General features: G+C 40.3%; 1 protein-coding gene across 1 annotated transcript in view; it reads left to right on the top strand.

Annotated features, from left to right (window-relative positions):
- The window catches only part of LOC138615758 (voltage-dependent calcium channel gamma-2 subunit-like), a 70,076-nt gene that overhangs the window by 23,659 nt on the left and 24,578 nt on the right, over positions 1-21,839 (top strand). The window contains exon 2 of the mRNA XM_069689565.1: positions 21,190-21,273. Coding sequence (XP_069545666.1) covers positions 21,190-21,273 — 84 coding nt within the window. The remainder of the gene's footprint in view (positions 1-21,189; positions 21,274-21,839) is intronic.

Consider the following 21,839-nt stretch of genomic DNA (forward strand, 5'->3'; position numbering starts at 1 on the left):
CAAGTGTAATAGACGTAATGAACAAAAAGTCCCTCCTTCCTTGATGTTGTCTTTCTGCTCAACCCAACACTGTGTTTTTGGAGCATCGGATCAGGAAACAAAAACACATTCATCTTTATCACTTGTTCTCCCCTTTTGCTGCTTTTGAATATTAAACTGGTTGGAAATGGTAAACCCAGTATCTTCACATATCCATAACTTTTGTACAATTGCTTTTTAGGCCACAGTTTTAATGGGTTGAGCCCGTGTGATAGCCTGGCTCCACCAGCCGATCGCTCACAGCTTCAGGCTTCCGTGCTGATACGCTGTTCATGTTACCCTTCGCTCAGGCCCTCTGAAGGGCGGACCAATCACCGACCAGTGTCGATGGTTAAGCGCGTTTGTCCAGCCTTTCCTTCACTGTGATTGGACGACTGATGAAAGTGGCGAGCGTAGCGGCGACCCCGAACGTTCAGCGCTCAGCGCAGAATAAACTCTCAGCGTCTTGTCAAGCTGCTGGTGTTTATTAAAAACAATTAAAAAATACGCTGTGCTCAGGATAAAACGCTTTGGCGGGCGCGGGCCCTCGTTAGTTTAAGTGATGGCCGAGGGTTGGCCGGTGTCGGGCCATGCTGATTGGTTAAAACTTACCTGAGGTCTACACCCACTAGAATGGAACAACTGCGAACGAATCTCTATGGAGCGTGCCTGGACAAATATATTTACGCAGTTAATTTGGGTCTGGCTATGGGCTACTTGTGTGAAGCAGAGCTGGAAAAAAAACGCTCCGTCAGCAGGATTTTATAAAAAAAAATTTTTTTTAAATGCAAATAATTTTGGACCAAAATAAAAAAATGTTTCAGTTGATTTCTTATGAATGTTGATGTTACCAAGCCCAAAACCCTGCAGCTTCAGTGTCCAGGTGGGGCCTCTTGGTTCTTTCCTGTGCAGCTTGAAACCAAGAAGGAAACGATCTTCAGGCACCAAAAAATGAATCTGAAGCCTGGGTTTAAAACATGCCCACACACTTAGTACAACATCCACATGCACACAAACACACAGTTTCCCAGCTTGCGTGACAGTATGTGTTGCTCTCTTTATGCAGGCTGCAAGCATATTACTGTGACCGACCCACCCAACCCAAACAACAAGTACTTCTTTTGCCTCGGGAGACTTTTCAGTTTTATTATCACTGCAGGAGAGATCATCTGTGTCCAGAAACATCTGGGAGGGATGTCACTGTCGGGTGAGACGGAGAATTGGGCTGAGGATGGAGGAAAAGTATGAAAGCGAGGAGGGGAGAAAAAATACACACACACACACACACACACACACACACAGGAGGGAAGGGGAGAAATTGAGAGCAGGAACAGTTGGGTATGTGTAGACGGAGAGGGAGGAAAAGAGAGACGGGATGAGGGGTGGAGAAAGGAAGGAAAATTGGGAGAAAGAGCAGATGGAGAGACAAACAGAATGTGGTGGAGAGGAGAAGGTGCAGAGAGAGAGATGGGGGGGAGGCAAAAAACACACACAAAAAACAGGAAGACGGGGACGTGTAGACATATGCCAAACAACATCTGCGAAGGAGGGAGAGGTAGCTGTGGATGTGTACGGGAGAGGGCTTTCCAAACAACATCTGTACTGAGATCAACGTCTGTAATGAGAGGGGGAGAGGAGAGGTGAGGCGAGAGGAAGAGGAGATCTTAAGAGTGTGCCGAGGTGATGACTGACGCTGCTTTGAGTGACTCTTAGTCATAGTTAATGTTGTTGACACAGCAAGCAAGTTGAAAAAGCAGACACTGGAAACTTGTTTGTGTTTTATGACCGCAAAAACATCAGCTGATAGTGACCAACAACACTTTCATCTTGTTTACTCCTGTGCTGATTTGGGAAAAAAGACTGCAGCTGAGCTTTTTGGGAAACATCATCCATCTCCAGCATGGCTTACAAGCTTCAGTATTTGTCCCATCTATCACTATTAAGATGCTTCGGCCTCAGTAGCAGCTGGGTACCTTTTAGCCACCGTTGCACAGCAGGGTTGTGATGCTCGGTCTCTCAGGAACGAAGGTAATAAAATGCAATTGCATCGTTTTCCCAGTTACATTACATGTGGGTGGCAACGTATGGTAATTGCTGGTTCGGTTGCGTTCAAAGGTACAAAGTAAGTACCTAAACATAACTATTTGACTACTTTCATAATACTGTGGTCCCTAAAAATGTATGTTGTCGGACAAGATTACTTATTTTGTTTTCAGTGAACATATTACTCACACGTATTGTCAAAATGTCTACGTTCTTGATCTACTTATTAGACAACATTTAAAAATTCATTTCCACAGACAACAGACTCAACAATAAGACTGAGGGTGCATTTGAACCTAGCATTTTTGATCTGACAACCTTCTGACTTCTGCCAGCAGTCCTCACCTGCCCCAGTATTTTCAGGCTAAGTTTGGCTTGAACCAAAAGGGCAGGTGTATGAAAGGAGCCTCGGACCACACACCAGATCAGAATGTACCATGAGTCGTCTGTTTCCATTCTCAAAAAACATTTTGGATGGTTCGGATTTTTTGGACCAATCACAGGAAGTTGAGCAGGCTATTTTCTCCCTATAAATAACAGAAGAAGAAGAACTGAAAAAGGAGGCATACAAAGAGGAGAGGAGGCAAAGCATTTCACAGAAATCAGAATTCAACTTAATAAAACATGAAAACATGAAAATGCCGAAATCTATTTTCTGGAAGGAAAAAAAGGTGCTAGTAGTCGTATAATGGTAATGAAATGAATCAGTTATTTTCTCTTCATATTAAAAAAAAAAAAAAAAAAAGGCTTCCGACAAAATTCACGTTGCCGTCTGCGGCACGGCGTCTACCAACAAGTATCGGGAGAAGTAGCCTACCTCGGTGTTGACGACAGGATGTGCGTATTTCATGCGAAGGTCTTTTGTGCGTTCCAAAATTCCTGTCAAACCAAAACTAACAATCAAATTTACACAATGTTCGGACATTGATTGAGACTTCCAGGTGTGGAGCCGTCCTCAGAGACAGGCAGGTCGGAAATAAAACAAAAGATAATGTTTGCTGAGTCCAAACAGCGATAAACTTCATTACAGGCTGCAGAGTCTGAACGGTAGAAAAGCAAACTGTCATAAGAAACATGCAGACAAGCTGGAAACAGGAGAGCTGGATGCAGAAGCACAAGCATATAAACTGAGGGAGGTAGTTAGACAAATGACGGACAGGTGTGTCGGAAGGTATGGGTCAGATGACTGAGGAAGGATGGGAAGAGGTGAACCAGTAGATGAGGAGGTAATGGTACGGTTTGGAACAGCGGGGAATATCAGGGGGCTGACAAACAGGCAACCAGCAGAAAAACTATGACACAACGTCAGCGTGTTCCACTGAACTCCTGGATCTCTCTGTGTGCAGATGCTCGGCGCAAATGAAAATAATATTGGAGAAAAAGAGTGACACATAAAAACTGTCATTCATCCAGGATTTTGCAGAAATAAAACAAAAATAACTGTCCTTCATTCACTTAAACTCTCTCCCCGCGCTCACTGAGCGATGATTTGAAAAGCAGCATATTTCCATAATAAATCACACTCCACGCACTCTGGTGGGTTATTTGACCCATTGATAGCATAAAAACATTGATTATTGCAGCTTCAAGATTGGATGACAATATTTTGGCTCAGGTTTATGTTTTGGTTATGAACAAATTTGTTTCATTCCTGGTAATTCTGTTTTGCACCATTTTATATGCTACTATTCTTACACTGTGAAGAAAACAGCAATATCTCTCATTTACATGTGCTTACTTGACCAATCGAGATATTTGTGCACATGGATTGGTGTGTGTGTGATTTCCTGGGTCCTTCTGACCTGTTAGTGGAGTGTTTATGGGCAAGCACACTGTCAATGTTGGTTGCTATGGACGTATATGAGCTTTTGCACAGCCGTTGCTATGCAGGGAAAGACAGCGAGCGAGCGAGGGAGGGAGAGAGCCAGCCAGAGGCCCATGCAGTGGATGAGTCATAGCCCCCCACCCTCGCCCCCCCTCCACCACGCATACCCCCTGCTTTCCTTCCACTGACTCAATGGGACCTCACACACACAAACACACACAGCTGGGCGTACACATGTATGCACATGGACAAACACAAACACACACACACACACACACACACACACACACACACACACACACACACACACACACACACACACACACACACACACACACACACACACACACACACACACACACACACACACACACACACACACACACACACACACACACACACACACACACACACACACACACACACACAGCTCCTGGTGGTTTCTTACCAATCCTCTCAGTGGTAGCCAAACCTGTTAACATGTCTTGCCTGTGGATCACAGCTAATGGGTCATATTCATATGAGTGTACACACACACACACACACACACACACACACACACACACACACACACACACACACACACACACACACACACACACACACACACACACACACACACACACACACACACACACACACACACACACACGCACTTGAGCTTTCTCACATGCATGTGCAAACACACAGCCAAACACATATGTGGAAATGCCTGCGTAAATGCACACGCATACTGTACATACATGTATAAATGCATTCATACACATGAAGGCACAAATAGCTGCACACATGAATCCCATTCAGCTTGTTCTTCTTCATACATACACACATGCCTGCGCTGCATTTTTTCCCTCAACAAGCAGTTCTGAGGGGTTGTTTGAGGGAAGCTCATAACCTGGATATTGAAGAACTGTGATTGAACTTTGAAGCTCCCAGATGTGAATGTGCGTAACTGAATGAACAGACGCATGACAGCTCATAAGTGCTCAGTCAGCTCTCCCTTTTATAGATGAAGATGAGGATATCTGCTGGATACCTACCTGATTTTAGGTCTGATTTTCCTGTCGCACGCAAGCACGTTTGAGCACAGAGACTAAAACCCCGGATCACGGCCATCACTGACGTTCATTAAATTACAGCAGCCGGCAGTCCTCACCTGCCCCAGTATTTTCTGGCATGCTTGAAATATTGCCACATGATCTGAGGTGTTATTCTGGTTTTAGCTGCTCTCCCACGGTGAGAGTGAGAGAGAAGATGGACAGGGAAGCCAACATCATTGCTTTGATTTAGTTTCATCTCAGGTGTGCGTTTATGTGAATTTGAACTTCATGCATGAAGTTGATCACCACATTAGAAACTGTTCTCGCTATCTCTAAATGTTCCTACAAAATTAGCAGCGACAGAATATTTTGTTCTCACACAGCACACAACCTACATCAACCGACAAATTACTAGCAACTGCCTGCTATTTCATACTGGTTGCGTGTTGCCAGATTCTAACGACATTTAGGGTTCAAATTGTATGTAGTGTGTAGATTGTGTGTGTAGAATGTGTTTTATTGACAATCTGGCAACTTGGGTAATGTCTGATAAACATACACAACTTACGAAGCCATGCATGACCATTCTTAAAAAGTACTTTTGAAGGCCATGCAAATTGTGTGAGCTTGTGTGGCCTTTCAATTTGGGACAAACCTGGGAAAGATTGGAATATTGTTAAGTATTAGTTGACTGAAATTAAGATATGTTCATGTCTTAGATCGGCACTTGTCCACTCAACATGCCCTGGAACAAATCCTGCCTGCCTGTCACTGTGTTCAGTCATAGCTGACCTTGGCTTGGCTATCGGTAAAATCCCAGGTAATGAATGACCTCAATGAGTGAATGACCATCCAATGAGGTTCATCTATTTGAAATAGACTAGCATCATTTAAAAAGTGGTTGTCAGATTGCACACACCTTTTAATTTTCTGTGAACGTATTCACATGACATTGACCAAATGAGAACTCCAAAAACTCAGTAGTAAACAGTAGTAAATCTTTTTTTTTTCTTTTTTTTTTTTTAATGCCTTGTCATTCACTACCAAATTTTGAAATTTTGAATTTTTGAAACGCATAACTTTTTCTCATCAGCATGTGCACCATATGTTGCCTCTACTTGGACAACCCACGTAAAATCAGTGTTTTAACTCAAGTAAGTAACTCTTACAGTAGGATGCCTTATTTCACTCTTTTCAAACTAATTTTAGGCTGAGCGCTGTCTCACTGTGACTGAAGGCCTCTTTGTGCACAAGCAGCTAACCAGCGTCTACTGACGGCATGTGAGGCGTTTAGGAAACGCAGGTAAATTGTAGTGTCTAGCCATAGCTTCATATGAGTTTAGAAACATAAATTGTAGCCTCTAACAATGACTTGCATGTGACATCTGACGTCCGGGAGACATCTGTTAATCGTGGCAACAGAAATCAGACTGGGTTACACTCCCCACCTCTAAACAGGAGGAACATTTAAGATTTGTACTCTAATGTGTGATGTCATTTTTGTTTTCTTATAATAATATGTAATTTGTTTTTTTTCTTATAAACTTCAAATTGGTGTCAGAACACAAAGTACGGCCATAAAATAAGGCTACATGTGACACATTTTTAGCTGTAAGTCTTGATGGCGCCATTATTCAATAAATTATAAAGACCGAAAACAAGGAAACTGGAAAACAAATGATGATGATCAGCACCTTTAACAAATTTAATGTTTCACAGCTGAAATAATTCATCAACGCCAGGTGATGTTTTTCTTTCTTGAAGAATGTAAACAAATTCAAATGGAAATCATCTTTCTACTTTGATTGGTAGAGGATCCCCCTCTGAAGTCGGTGGCCTTTATCAAACAGAACAAAAATATATACATGAAGACAGAGAGGAGGGGTTGTTTGAATTAAAGGGGGAAGGATGCTAGAAAGATGGAGCGAGAGAAAGAGAAGACCAGTGTTGCTGCTAGTATCTTGGTTATTTATAGTTTAAATGTCCTGGCTCTTTTTGCCTGAATTCATTGTCTGCCCCTCTCTGTCTCTTTCCTCCTCTCCCCCCTCTAGCCTCTCTCCCTCTCTCTCTGTTTCTCCCTCTTCTTTTTACATTCCTCCTCTCCTCCATATTTCCCCACGCCCGGCCTCCACATCTTTCTCTTTTCTGCCTTTATTTTCTCCATCTCTTGTCTCTTGGGTTGACTTCGCCTCTGCCCTCTCTCCCTGCTCTCCATCTCCACTAGTTTTGTTTTTTCCCCCTCTCTTCCCCTTCATCTCTTTGCTCTTTCATTAGATATTGGGTCAGTGCTCCCTGCTCACCCCCCCCCCAACCCCCACCCCAAACCCCCACCCCCTACCCCCCTCACTGATGCTGCTCACTGGTGTGCTGTTTCTTTAGTAATGTTACGCAACTGCCATCACAGACACACTGGGGGGCATGGGAGGGTGGTGGGGTGGGGTGTGGGGGGTAGAAGGAGAGAAAGCTGGATGGGGAGGAAATACAGTGGATGAGAGACATTAGGGGGGAACAGGGAGAGAGCTCACTATTCATTGGTCATTGACCCACTATCTTGCCTGCTCTCGCGGTCCTGTCAGTCAACCTTCAGGAGCTAATGGCTGATTCTGACCCATTTACACTTGTGTTCTCCACCGGAGCGTGAATGTATCTTAATGTGGTGTAATGTGTGACATTATGACCATGATTAGCTATCCATTCAACTTCCTAGTCTACCACACAATGAACATTTCATTTCGTAAATCCAACAAAATTGTATTGTGAGTGTGTCTGTGTTCTAATTGCACTATACGGTACAAGCTAATCACTCTACGGGCTGCTAATAAGACCTCTGCTTTAATCTCTATTAGATCAATTGCCCAGAAACTGATGATGACTCTGTTTTCAAAAAATGATTACGTAAAGATTTTAGGGTGACTCATGACTTTATGAATGTATGCTATATTTATGAGGATGGGTTTATTCATTGCCAAAAATATGTATTAGGTGTAATATAATCTTCTGAGTCAGAATATCACATTAGTACCTCACGTTACAATCATAGACTCTGTATATATGTTCTGGGTCTGAAAAGTGAAACCAGTGTGGATGTTTATTAAAGTGCTATCCCACTGATGGCCACTAGGGGCTGGCAGCAGATAGCCTCTGGCTCCAATAGACTCCCATTGAAAAAGCATCAGTTTTTCTTGTGAAATACAAAGCCACTTTTTTTTTTTTCCTAAGTTATTATGGTGTCATCAACTAAATTAATTCCTTCTGATCAGTGTTCTGGAAGTTCTACTGAAAATAATTCCATACTTAATTAGAGTATGTTTGGGGGCGTGCCTGGTTTGGACAGGAATAGTGTCCTCGGGTTCTCAATGGTTAAGATGTGTCCGAAACGATGAGGTAAATCGTTGAGGAACACCATGAAGATTTAAATTTTCCACCTCTCCTTGTAATGTTAATCTGTACAATTGAGTTTTTCTCTCGTAGCCGTTAAACTGTTCGCACTACATATACAGATCTGCACAGGCTTCATTAACTGCCCTTCCAGACCTGACAACAATCCCTCCACCATTTGATCACAATTAGCCAACACCAGTCTTCTTCTAGCCGATGGTTAAACCCCTTAGGCCCGAGGTCATTTTTTGAAAACCTGAAAAAACAGCCACATTTTTGTCAGTAAAAGCTACACAATTGTAACTGTAACTAGCAGAAATTAATTACCATGGGCTTTGATGTGTAAAAGACATTTAGGAGAAACTTGAAATACAATAAGTCTCCTTATCACCATCAAAAGGCCAGAGTTTTAGAAAAACTGACATTCATACTTAGGCATAATCAAAATTGTAAATTAGAGGGTAAATAAAAGGCCTTATAACAACAAGTCAGTGACAATGATATTATTAAACCTGTTTTAAAAGACTGCACTCTGTGACTCTACCTAATTAGATGTAACAGAAATGAAGCACAATGAATACTACATCCATCTTAGTCATAGTCATACTCGGCAGCCTGTTTCGTCAATGTGCATGGTTGGTAACCTTCAAAAATGGCGCTATTTGATTTTTTTTATAACAGATACGGGCTGGTCCCTTTACAGGGTGGACGAGGCAAAGATCTTTAAATGAGTGCTGAACACTGTATGACAATTCGTTTACAAAAAACACAATCTGTCACTACAATTAACCAAAGTGCTCTTGTTGTCTCAACCTAACCACAAACAGGGTTTGAACAAACACCTCTATGTGTAGTACATGAATGTAACACTTCCTGAACTTTAACTAATGTAACACTACGGAGACATTACGTAGAAAAAAGGATAACTCCCAGTATGATGGAACTATTTACATTAGCTGAGTGCCTCAAACATTTGCAAGTGGAGCTCAAGTCAGTAACCAAAGGGATTTTTTTTTTTTTTTTTTTGTAGATGATCACTATGATAGTCCTGTTGGTGTTTAAGTGTATTCAGAGTGCTGCAATTGAACACAATAATTTCAAATGACTCAGACATCACATTAATCAATAATGACATTGTCAGCATGTTAGAAACATATTGCGATGTGATTTGTTTCCTGTACGGCCCCCTTCACTGCAGTTCCTTTTTGTTTTAACATTTGAAACTTCGTGTCCATCTGTCAAACCCAGACAGATTTCTGTCTAAGTGAGGAAATCCCAAAGTTCTTAAAATAAATACGTACAAAATGATCCACATCACTTATAATATTTCCAGTCCATGTAACTGATATCAGCCTCAGTGACTTGCTATAAAAAAATATATATATATATAGGAAACATTTGTGATACCATCATATTATGTAAGGAAATGTGAAACTTTAAGTGAAATGTTGGTTTTCTGTCACAGTAATGGTGAAATAATCTGAGCTCCCATCAGACTGAGGCTCAGCTGCCCAGCGTGTTGCAGCAGGGAGGCTTTTGGGAGGATGGAATGTGGAGCTGCAGAATGAGGGCAGGTAGCTGCTCTACATATAGCAGCCGGGTGTAATTTTATACAGGACCAAACATCTGTTGCCTCATTTATCAATGAGCTTCGCAGAGAAACGATCAGCTTTGTGAGTCTAACACTTCTGTCATTTCTGTCCCCCTCTTGTGTCTCACATGTCTCATTTCTGTCCCCCTCTTGTGTCTCACATGTCTCCTTTCTGTCTCTCTCCTCATCTCTTCCCCTCCCTTCCCTGTCTCACTCTTTTCATTACCTCATTTCCCTCCTTTTCTCTCTGCATTTTCCTCTGTGCCAAAGGAATTCATCTGAGTGGGAGGGGGAGGAAAACATTTCAGAAAGTTTCACTAAACAAAACTAGGATAGAGCAGTGGAGGGACCAGAGAGAGCGCTCGGGGATTTCTCAAAAGGGGGGCAGTGTGGTTGTTTGCAGGTTGATGTTCCTCACCATTAAAACATTAATTGTTAATTGTTTGTAACTGTTTGACTATTTGACCCTTTTGTGATCCCATCTGCAAAATTGTGCCTGCAGTACATCCATAGATGGGGTTATGTGCTCCGTCATCAAGGACAGTGTCTTATCACTCTAACAATCATGCAATAGAATTGAACATTATAAACTAAAAGGTCAAATCCAATACACGATACATCAAGATGCACCAAGTCTTAACTTTGACATATGAATTTGCACTCTTTACTAACTTCAAACCATCTTAACAAAATGTAGGAAGCTCCTGTATCATCTGAGTCGCGTCGTATCATCAAATTCCACATTAATCAGCTCTGCCACAAAGTAAACTGCTCTGAGATGCTGTCGAGTTGAAAAATGTAGTTGAACAGGAGAGACCGTCTGGAAATACGAGTAAATATTGTCCGATTAGTAAAAAGAGTAAAAGTAGGGATCTCATGATCATGAACTTTAGTTGACTGTTAATCACTGGGATTCATTATTCAATTGTTTGTTTCTGTTCCTTTTATGCCACTTTTATAGTACACGTGTTATCATTGTTTAATAATATAAATGCACCTTGTGAAAAAGAAGAGCCATTTATGGCCTTGAACACTCAAACAGGTACACATACATTTAATTGCCTTTTAGGCCTCAAAAGAGGCACAGTGCAGATATGACATAAATAACAACTTAAATATATGAAGTCAATTACTGAAATATGCAAAGAAATTACTCACAATGACATGACCAATAATCAAAATAAGCAATGTACTGTAGTGGCGCTAATTCTCAGTCATCTGTCATTAAAGAAGCAGCAGAAGAAGAGATGACATCATTAAAAAAAAAAAAAAGCTCCAGTCAAACCTCCGTCGGGGGAAACGATGCAGAAATAGTCATTAGATGATTCCAATTGTGACAGGCCTAAGTGCATGTGGTTACAACAACACCAAGGCTAAGTCTACGCATCTATTTTGCATGGATGTGCCATTGAAATGTACCCTGCATCTTCACATTGTAACCAGGCACACAGATTTTAATCATGGCCTTGTTTTCACCACACAGTTGTCGCTTTAGATCCTGTTACAGCCGGCACTTTCAAATTGCTGTAGCTGTTTGGGGGGAGAGTGAGGTGGGTTAATGCGTTCCTAAAATCACCAACCCTTGTTCGAGGCGAGTAGGCACTCACCAAGTTGTAACATTCTTGTTCTGAGAGTGCTGCATGCCTGAGATACAAGTCCTACTTTTAACCGCTGACCTTCCGCCGCTCTTCAGCTCTGTCCCAAAAAAAAGTGTTGCAGCTTTTCTAGCTCTTGAAAAATTATGTGAATATATTCTTCAGCAAACTTTAGTCTGTACGTACAATCAAAAGAAATGTTCAAGCCAAAGTAATGAAATAAATATTAACAAGGAGATGTCAGCAACTGTTGTGTCACTGGGTACACTAATGAACAATGCATGATGGGAAACAGCCTCAGCACCCGTGATGCAAGCATGCACATACATTGTGATTATGGCTTGAGATCTGAGTGGGTGTGGTGAAGCATGGTGCTTCTCACATGCACGTTATCTTGTCAAATTCAGCAATTTTCCAAACTTCAACTACGTATTAGTGGTCTAACTTTAACCATACTATCTGTTGCACCCATGGATATTGCTGAAATTAATATTTAAATAACGCAGACTTTTACATAACCATTCTGATCTGTGTGATGTGTTGGCTTAAAGGAATGTTTTGACATTTTCTGAAGTACATTTATTCACCAAGAATTACATGACAAGATTCTTATTTATTTACCATGCAACAACTGGTTAGCGTAGTTTAGCATAGCCTGGCTCTGTAGCCTGGTATGAGCAGACCCAAAGTCACTGTGTGAATATGTGGGTCTGTATGCGCTCCATTGAGGAGTGTTTCTAATTGTTGCATCCAAATGGGTGTAAGACTTGTGTTCATCTTCAACTATTGGTTCAGTCCCTGTGATCTAATTTGTCATTAACATCTGCATGTAAACCTGCATGTAAACATTGACATACTGTCACCTTTTGACCCTGTTATTCTTCTGGATAAAATGCTCAACTCTGTCAATGATCTTGGTTGGACTACCTTCCCAGACCCACACTCAGTGTCTGTACGCTCACCATATACTGGTATAAATATAAACACCAACTACAACAAAGTTAGAAACAGGATTCTTCAACACCATTTACACGGAAAGCCAATTTAGAATTATCAATCAACCTTGCGAGCATGTTTTTAGACCATGGGAGTAAGTTGGAGCACCCGGAGAAAACACACAGGAACAGGGAGAACATGCAATACAAAAAAAGCCCCAGAAAGTTGCTAACCCAGAACTTTGTTGCTGTGAGTGCTTGTGCTGGCCACTCCACCATCATGCCACCCCGATAAAATGTTTTTTTTAAAAACATGTACAAATGACAATTATGGATTGTAACAGTGCTTCTTGGCCAGGTGCAATGGCTGCCTGGGCTTTTTGGTTGAAGAAAAATGGTCTCATCCAACTATTTCGATGTGACCCAGTGTCACAATAAAATCACGAGTAATCTAAACCTGCAGTAACTTTTAAGCTTTTCCTGCAACACAGCCCGATCACATGTTTGCACACATTAGACTACCTTATCTCCAGATCAGAACTTCACCCCACAGCTCAATGGTTTTAACACTGAGAGATGAAATCATTTGGACCAAAAAAAAGTGTGAACACCTGGTTGCTTTGGTGCCATCACACCACATGTTCTGCCAAATTAAAATTAAACAACCATTTGTCTCTTTTTTGTGTCATATGACAACACGCTGCTCCACTTGCCAATGTAAAAAAAAAAAGTATAATAATCAAAAGAATGGAGCCTTTTTTGCAGCAGCAGTTCTCGTTCCCTGTCACAGCTACACATCAAACTAATTTATGTGTTGTGTGTGCACACGTGTCTATGCCCGCTGATAGGAAAAGTAATTGCTTACTCTAAATTAGTTAGAGCAAATAGGGTGAGAATCTAATTCCACATTTATTACAATTATCTTTAATAGGTCTCTCTATTGTCAAATGTGTTCTGAAATTGTGTGGAAATGAATTGGGCTGTCTGGGTTCAAAGATTAAAATGAAATACAGCTCACAATGAAGTCGTTTAATGAAGTGAATGCTTTTTTTCAGTCGTCTCTGTTCTCTGCCCCATGGAGTGGAAAAGTGGAAAAGTTTTATTCCTGAAAAGTGTGAGGGGTTCATATTGTCACATTTTATGTATCGACCTTGTTTAATGGACTGCTTATTCTCTAACTTTTTAGTGTATAGTCAAATCTATAAACCCAAATACATATTATATTACAAAAGGACAAAATACATACTTTGTATCAAGAAGACTAAACTGTGTCTGTAAAAGTAGAACAAAATTAAATACATTTATTTCGTGTCACAAACATAAGATTTGACATATTTTAGAAATAAGTTGAAATCATGAATGAGGGTGTCATGAATCAGGCAGATACTAAACCTGAGTCTTAGATAAATTATCCTATTACGCTGCAGGTCATTTTCTTGTGTTTATTACTTTCTCTTCCTGACTTTTCCTCCTTTGGGGTCATGACCTGAATTATAAAATGTCGACATACTGATGTGTTATAGAATGTCTACTGGATATTTTTATATGACATTTTTGTACAAAATTTAACCTTGATGCTTCAACTTATATAGTTGCAAAGTCAAAGGGCAAAGTCAATAAGGCTGTCCTGATCCTGTTGAATTTTCTCCTGATGTATGTCACAGACCTTCATTATTTTTGCTGAATCTGACAACAACTATTTTTAATATGCATCGAAAACAATCAATTTAAACTCGTAAATCAGTTGAAATGTGTCTGACAGCAGTACAGTTCTATCCTAACCAGCCACAAGACACCAGTGTCATGTGAAGCAATCATGGACTACTAATAATTGAAGGCTTATAACACCAGAAAGCACGTCTTTAAATCCCAAATGCTTATCTCCGCTAAATATTTACAACCAAAAATGTACGTCAGAAAGTTAAAGTTTGGGGGAAATTGTATTTTCTATGTTTTGCCTGAGTAGTGTGCATTGCAGCAACTAAGGCCTTTCTGCGTATAGCTTGCTAGCTGGCGTTTAATGACAGCATGTCAGGTGTTTAGGGAAGATCTATAGGCTGCATACAAAAGGGGATATAGCTTCGGGTGCTGAAAAGCTAGACCATAGCGGAAGTGTCTTAAACTGTAATACCACTGAGGATCACTACAGGTTGGCTTTAAAAAGGCTTTGACTCCATAGACTCCCATTCAACTTTTCCCTGAAAACACATCGTCAATTCATTTTTTCTTCAAGTCGTTGTGGTGTCATTCATTACAGTCACTCTTTCTTATTCATTTTCTGGTGGTCCATGTGAAAATAAGCCCATTTTTCATGAGATGATGGACCTCAATTGTATTGTGTTTGGGGGGGTGTTGTAGCATCTAGTGATAACTTTCATGTGAGGCGTTTAGGGACCTGCTGTGTTCAATGATAACGTGTAGAAGGTGTTTAGGAGATATCTGTAAATTATTGCTACTGAAGAAAACCTGGGCTACACTCTTCTTCTGTAAACCGCATGAAGCTAAAGATTTGTTTCGTAATGTGTATTTAATTTTTTTTCTTGAAAAGGATTTTGTAAAATTAGTTTTGATTAAAGTATTGTTCAGGAGCAGGTATCGAAACTCTTTGAACAATACCCGGTGCTACCTGTGGCAGGATGAGGTTTGTCAGATTGTCTTTATTTCCAGCATGAACACAATAAAAGTTCAGTTTTCAACCAATCAAATAACTTAGGAGTTCTTTCATGTCAGTGAAAATGGAAAGTTTGCTCTAGAGAGGAGGGATCGATGTGTTTGTGGGTCGAGATGTTGTTGCAGTTTTTAACAGTCAGCGAGCAAAACGGATGTTTGTGTTCAGTGGAAACCTACAGAATGCAACGAAGTGTTTACAAAAGGATGAAAGGAGGGGAACATGCTCCTCGATGAATTAACTATAACAGATCAAGAAAAGAAAGAAACCCATTTTATGCACATCACAGTTGTAATCCACTGAACTGAGCTGATAGCAACCTTTGCTGTGCAACACGTCTCTTTTGAGGTCTCTGATGTTCATCCACCTTTGCAGCTGAAGGATTACTTTAATGGTACTTTAGCATATAGATAGAATGAGCCATAATTAGCATAAGGAATAAAGACACTATGCCAAGTATTTGCATAACACACAGTGTTGGTTCAGAGCAGGGCATTTATACTTCACATCTCTCATGCTTAAACACACACACACACACACACACACACACACACACACACACACACACACACACACACACACACACACACACACACACACACACACACACACACACACACACACACACACACACACACACACACACACACACACAGTGTTCTGTTTCTCATTGAGTGGGTTAGGATGTTCATACTTCATAAAATGATGTCTGCTAGTTTCTCATCACACTACATTAAGTTATCCTTAACAGCGGTGAGATCAGTCGATAAGCAGGCTTCTGATTGGCTTGTGACAGCAGTGGAGGTCACTGAGGTCTCTTCTTATTTGTATAAATCATCCGTCAGGAGACACCGTGGCCCCTCTCGCTGTGAGCATAAGTGGGTGACGGAGGCATCTTGACCCCCGAGGTGCAGGTTGATCTCGGAATAATAGTATCTGTTCCATGTTTAAGCAGAATGTATAATTTAACAGGGGCAATTTGGAGGAGCGACACTCCATCATGACTACTGGGTCGAGAGGCGGTAGGAGGAGGAGGAGGAGGAGGAGGAGGGGAGGACAGAGCAGGTTCGCAGATGGGGAATTTACAGCAGGCACAAGGGCTTTTTTTTGTGGTATTATTTCCGGGGGAAAAAAGATTAGTTGATATCACTGCAGCTTAAAACATGCAACTATTTATTTAGCTTGAATGAATGTAAAGCAGATGTAGTTTGTCTTGCAGTATCACTTTTTAGGGCACACCTGTTCAATTCATCTGCTCAACCATAAAAACTGCTCATATGATGCCTAAAATTCTCAGTCATTGTCATATTACATTTTAGCACTGCATATGTAGAACTATAGGTGTATCTAATAAAATGGCCACTGAGTGTACATTAACGTATTTAACCCAAAAATCAGCCGTGAAATATGCTGCGCAGGCTTCTTCCCTGCCGAGACAATGAAGTGTGCTTTTAATTTGAATTGCAGAAAGAATAAAAAATGAAAGAGAAAGAGGAGGAGCAGAGGGCTGAGCTGGCAGCTCAGTTCATATGGGAATCTGGTCTTCAGGGTACAGGCACATGTATGTATGTGAGAGACAGATAGGAGGGCGAGTGAACGAGAGACACAGGGTTGTGTGTGTGTGTGTGTGTGTGTGTGTGTGTGTGTGTGTGTGTGTGTGTGTGTGTGTGTGTGTGTGTGTGTGTGTGTGTGTGTGTGTGTGTGTGTGTGTGTGTGTGTGTGAGATAGAAGGAAGAGAAGGAAAGGGAAAATGCAATTCCAGATTACATGTGCTTGTGGTGCAGCGTGGGTGGGTGTGTGTTGGAGCGAGTGAGGGAGCGTGTGAAAGGGAGAGAGAGAGAGAGCAGAGATGGTGGAAAGAGAATGGATACGATGGAGTTTCTGCATCACCGTGAGCGAACCGATGCGTTTGACACATTGTGGGAGATTTGCATGAAGACACCAGCGCTCAAAACAATACATCAAAGGTGAAAGCTAACCACAGGTACAAAGAGGTGTTTTCATTTAAATTGAGGGAGTGATGGCAGCAACACAACAGTCGTCTCCCACTTTGTACATCACCAAGCAACCACGGCGGACACCATTTTGAATGTTTTACAATACTGTAGCTACACGTATGTTAGATGATGGACAGAATAATAGAGATCATACAGGAATGTAAAAAAAGTAATTGTCTGAGTTGGTAAATGCTCCTGTTGAGCACATTTACAGACCGGCATGTACCTACATGTAATCACCGACTTCCTGTAAGATAGTGTGGGCATACGCAGAATGTTGGTCTTGACAGTTTGAAATGATTGAATAAATACAGCGGATGGCACACTATGATTAACACCGGGTTTCTTTATATGTAGCTGCCCAAAATAGACATCCTTTTATGCTAAAATTGGTGCAAAGACCAAATTAACATATGATATAGGATGATATGTGGCAGTAAACATAAACCTGGATGAACTAGATTCTAAAATCTGTACCAACCACACTGTGTTTGTGTTTGCTAGGAATGTTTTTAGCAGTATTTTTGCTATTACTCTCATCGTGTGATGCCATTGACCCAGTTTCAGTTGTACAAATGGGCAACTTAATCAGGAGGAAAATGTTTTGAATTGTTTTGCTTTTTTTCTCCATAACTGTCAACAGCAGACAGATCCAAAACGCAGCTTTTCTAATTAACTGTTATGTCTAAATCCAAACTATAATCACTCCCGCAGCTGTGAAGTGTGTCTCCACTTCAACACAGTCAACAATTGTAAAGATCCCCTCCACACATATATACATGTATATTACATATATACATCTCATATACACATATACACCTTAAAGGTTGTATATAAAATATTGTGCTTTCAAAAATAATTTGGTTCTAGGACGGTTTTTCCACAAAAAAATATATTTTTTTGTAAAATTCCTCAAAATGACATCTAATCGTTCTCCCTCATATGCAGATGTATTATAAAGTTTACCCTCTGGACACAAGACGTCTCATATTTCACTGAAGAGTCCATTCTTATACTGCGTGTGCACACTGCAGGCATCAAGTTTCCACATTACGCTTGTGGAAATTGAATAGGACCATTTGTTTTGCAAACTATTTGTGATGTCACCAATCACGCTCGAAGGCCCGCCCCTTAAAATCTGATTTTCAATGAGCGCAGAGAAAATGTCCTCTTCGTGCAGATGAATGTGAAAACAGCCCTCTAGTTTGAAACTCTGCATGTAAATCATCCTGCACAGTGAAGCTCGAACATTTAACTGAAGGAACAAGAAGAAAAACACATTTTACGAGTAGAGGAGGACTTTATTTATCTAAACATAGATTATGATTAGATTATCTTTGTGTTTTTTGTATAATCACTTTTGTGTTTGTACTTTTTGGAAAGGATTATTTCCCTAATTAAAAGACGATCAAAGCAGGGAAACTTCTGTTCATGTTACTTGAACATTCTGTTATTTATGGATGACACCGTTCTCAACACAGATAATAAGATCTATCAGTCATAAATCTTCAGCTAAAAGACATGATGTCATTTGATAGTTTAGAATCCACCTTTATAAAAGCTCAAAGTTGTTCCTCATTACATTAAGATTGATTACGTTCAGGAGCTGGTTTCTGAAGGATTGTGGACGTACAAAGTCCTCGCCTCTCCCACCAATCATCAAGGTTTGCATCCAGACTCCGGGCTGTGCTTTGGCTCAAGTAACAAAAGCACGTCCTCATTGTCCTTCATTTTCCATCTCTTACTCATTTCACCTGTCAACTGATATTTCATTTATCGTCCCACCCCTCTTGTCTTCCCACCTCCAGCTGCCTTTTGTCTTTTTTTTTTGCAAAGTCTGCCTTGTTAAGGTTGGGAAATATTGTGATTCTGGTTAAACCAATGAGCACATTATCAGCTATCTGAACTGATGGAAGATGTTTTTAGCATTAAACCAGAATAAAAATGTTCCAGCAACCAAGTGCTGCCAGTGGCGAAAAATAACCACAAAAAGTTGAATGATGTTTGTCACTAAAAGAGCATATTGAGCTTCAAGATTGGATATTTTGTTGGAAAAATAATATTTTATAAATAACTGATACTTTCCATACCAGTGCATTGCATATTTCTTCATTGCGTAATATAAATATAATCTGGTTATTATTATGTTTCCTTCTGAACATATTTGCTGTTGCAGTTTAGTTGTAAATAAACTTGATTTCTAGGAGGCAAGATTGAAGAGCCTCCTTCATGTCCACTGGAAGGCAAATTGTATCACCAACAAGACCTCAACTCATCAACACTTTAACCCTCGAGTACACACAGTGTGATTCAAGTGTAATTAACTCTGTATTACCACTCCCATTTGCACAATAAAAACAATTACAGTAAGTAATCGAGACAAGGAACATGCAAATGTGCATCATTTTCTCCTGAAACATCATCAGTCCTCTTAGCTCAGTTAACACTTGTAAAAGAAAGCTTAAAACATATCTCTTTACTTCAGCCTTTAACTAGCTACTCTTGAAGCTCTCTTGCACTTGCCTGCACTTAAACTACCACGCCTTTAAAATTAATATTTCTTATTTTATATTTTAATTGTATTTGTTTCATTTTGTGCATTTTATCTGTTCTTCTGCATCTCGTTTCTCAGCGTGATTTCTAAATACTCCTTTATATCTGTTTTTATGTGAAACACGGTGTAATTTTCTTGCTGTAAAGCCCTTTGAGCTGCATTTCTTGTATGAAAGGTGCTATACAAATAAAGTTTATTGTTACTATCATTATTATTGGGAACCGAACAGAATTTCAACATGCAGCTTTTTCACACAGTTTACACTGAAAATATGGAGCCATGGAAGCATTTTTCAGGATTCTAAAAGGTTTCCGCATCTCTTCCCATTGAAATATCTTCTTTAATGCATCTATCAAAATCTGCCTGATGAAAAACACTTTGTTCGCCTGAGTGTTTGCTGAGGTGTATCAGACATATGTAAATATGAATCAGGCAGCTGTTAGAGTCCTGTCATCATTTTATTTTCTCACTTTCATGTGTTGGGCTTTGGTGTAAAATTGTTATTTTCTTTGTAGCCATGATGGAAATACAAAATATCTCAAGTTTAGCAGTTAGTGCTCTCACCAGGATGAGTGAGAAAGAGTGAGGTGATTGACAACAGGGTTGATGGTACAGTGTGTGTGTGTGTGTGTGTGTGTGTGTGTGTGTGTGTGTGTGTGTGTGTGTGTGTGTGTGTGTGTGTGTGTGTGTGTGTGTGTGTGTGTGTGTGTGTGTGTGTGTGTGTGTGTGTACCGATGCCCAATTGAAAGCCGGGCACTAGTCTTTCGTCCTTCAATCGGCAATTAACAAGGGCCCATTTAATTGCAGTGGTTTGGGAGGGCATACAATTACCACTAGAGCTTAACCAAGCTAAACACGTGCGCACACACACACACACACACACACACACACACACACACACACACACACACACACACACACACACACACACACACACACACACACACACACACACAATCTCTCTTAATGAGCAGCTCTATCAGCTCTCCTTTCTTCCTCTCTTATCATTTGCATTTTCCTCTCCTCCTCAGTTTAGATTAAACTCCTCCCACCTTCTTCTTCTTCTCCTGTCTGTCGCTTTCCGTCCTGTGATGTGTTTCCTTCAAAGCTGTTGACAAATTGATCTTCCTCTTCTTATCGCCTTTGTCTCAAATATTTCATCTAACCTTCCTTTCATCTTTCCTTTTTTCCATCACTTTCTGAGATTTTAAATCCATTCTTAATTCCTCCCTCTGTGCTTCCTCTTTTCCTACCACTGTTTTTCAAACTCCGTCTTCTCTGATTCTGCTTCCTGTATCACTTTTTTCTTTCTTTCTTTCTTTCTTTCTTTCTTTCTTTCTTTCTTTCTTTCTTTCTTTCTTTCTTTCTTTCTTTCTTTCTTTCTTTCTTATTATTTCAATGTATACTGCAGTCCAAGTGATGTGGGGGTATTTACCTGGACAGAAACACAAATACACACATGTACATACAAAAATTGGGTTTGTTATTTTAGCTGTTAATTGTGTACAATATTCATAACAGTTTATTTCTTTCTTTCCCACACAGGTTCTTTTAAAGGCATGTGTAAGCAGATAGATCACTTCCCTGAGGATGCTGACTATGAGGCGGATGCTTCCGAGTACTTCCTACGTGAGTTTTTCCTTTCATCAATCCATATTGCCAGAAATGATTGCATGTTTTCATCCATTTATTCATCTAGTATTATTTTCCCTTATCATCTTTCAGTTTTGGTTTGTTTTTTAAATCCCAGTTACCATTCATGGATAAAGTTAACTTTCAATGGCCATTTCTAAACTTTTTACCATGCAGTGCAACATACTACTTCTGTACAATTGTTGTGTTAAATAACAATGCTACATCAATATACTCACTCTGGCATTAAAACATGATTTGAAATAATAACAATAGTTTTAAAAAGGTTCTGCAATGTTTTGTTACAAACAGGTTGTAGTGTGCAGCGAATAATGAAAAAGATTTCCAAACATATCTTCCTGAAGTCCAGAGAAATGTGCTCCAATGATTGAGCTTTCAGAATCCCATAGAATATCACAGATACAGAAATATGTCAGGATCAACTATGTGACGTAAAAACCACAGAGACAAGATCCGGCATCAAACTGCAGCAGGGAACACAACCGTCAGTCCACTACAGAACGCCGTGTCAGTGTCACGTTTTGCCGATTATGTGTACAAAG

This window comes from Brachyistius frenatus, unplaced genomic scaffold, assembly GCF_029030835.1.
Source record: "Brachyistius frenatus isolate BFR_SWC_R1_liver_20210118 unplaced genomic scaffold, ASM2903083v1 Contig_7, whole genome shotgun sequence".
NCBI classification, from domain to species: Eukaryota; Metazoa; Chordata; class Actinopteri; family Embiotocidae; genus Brachyistius; species Brachyistius frenatus.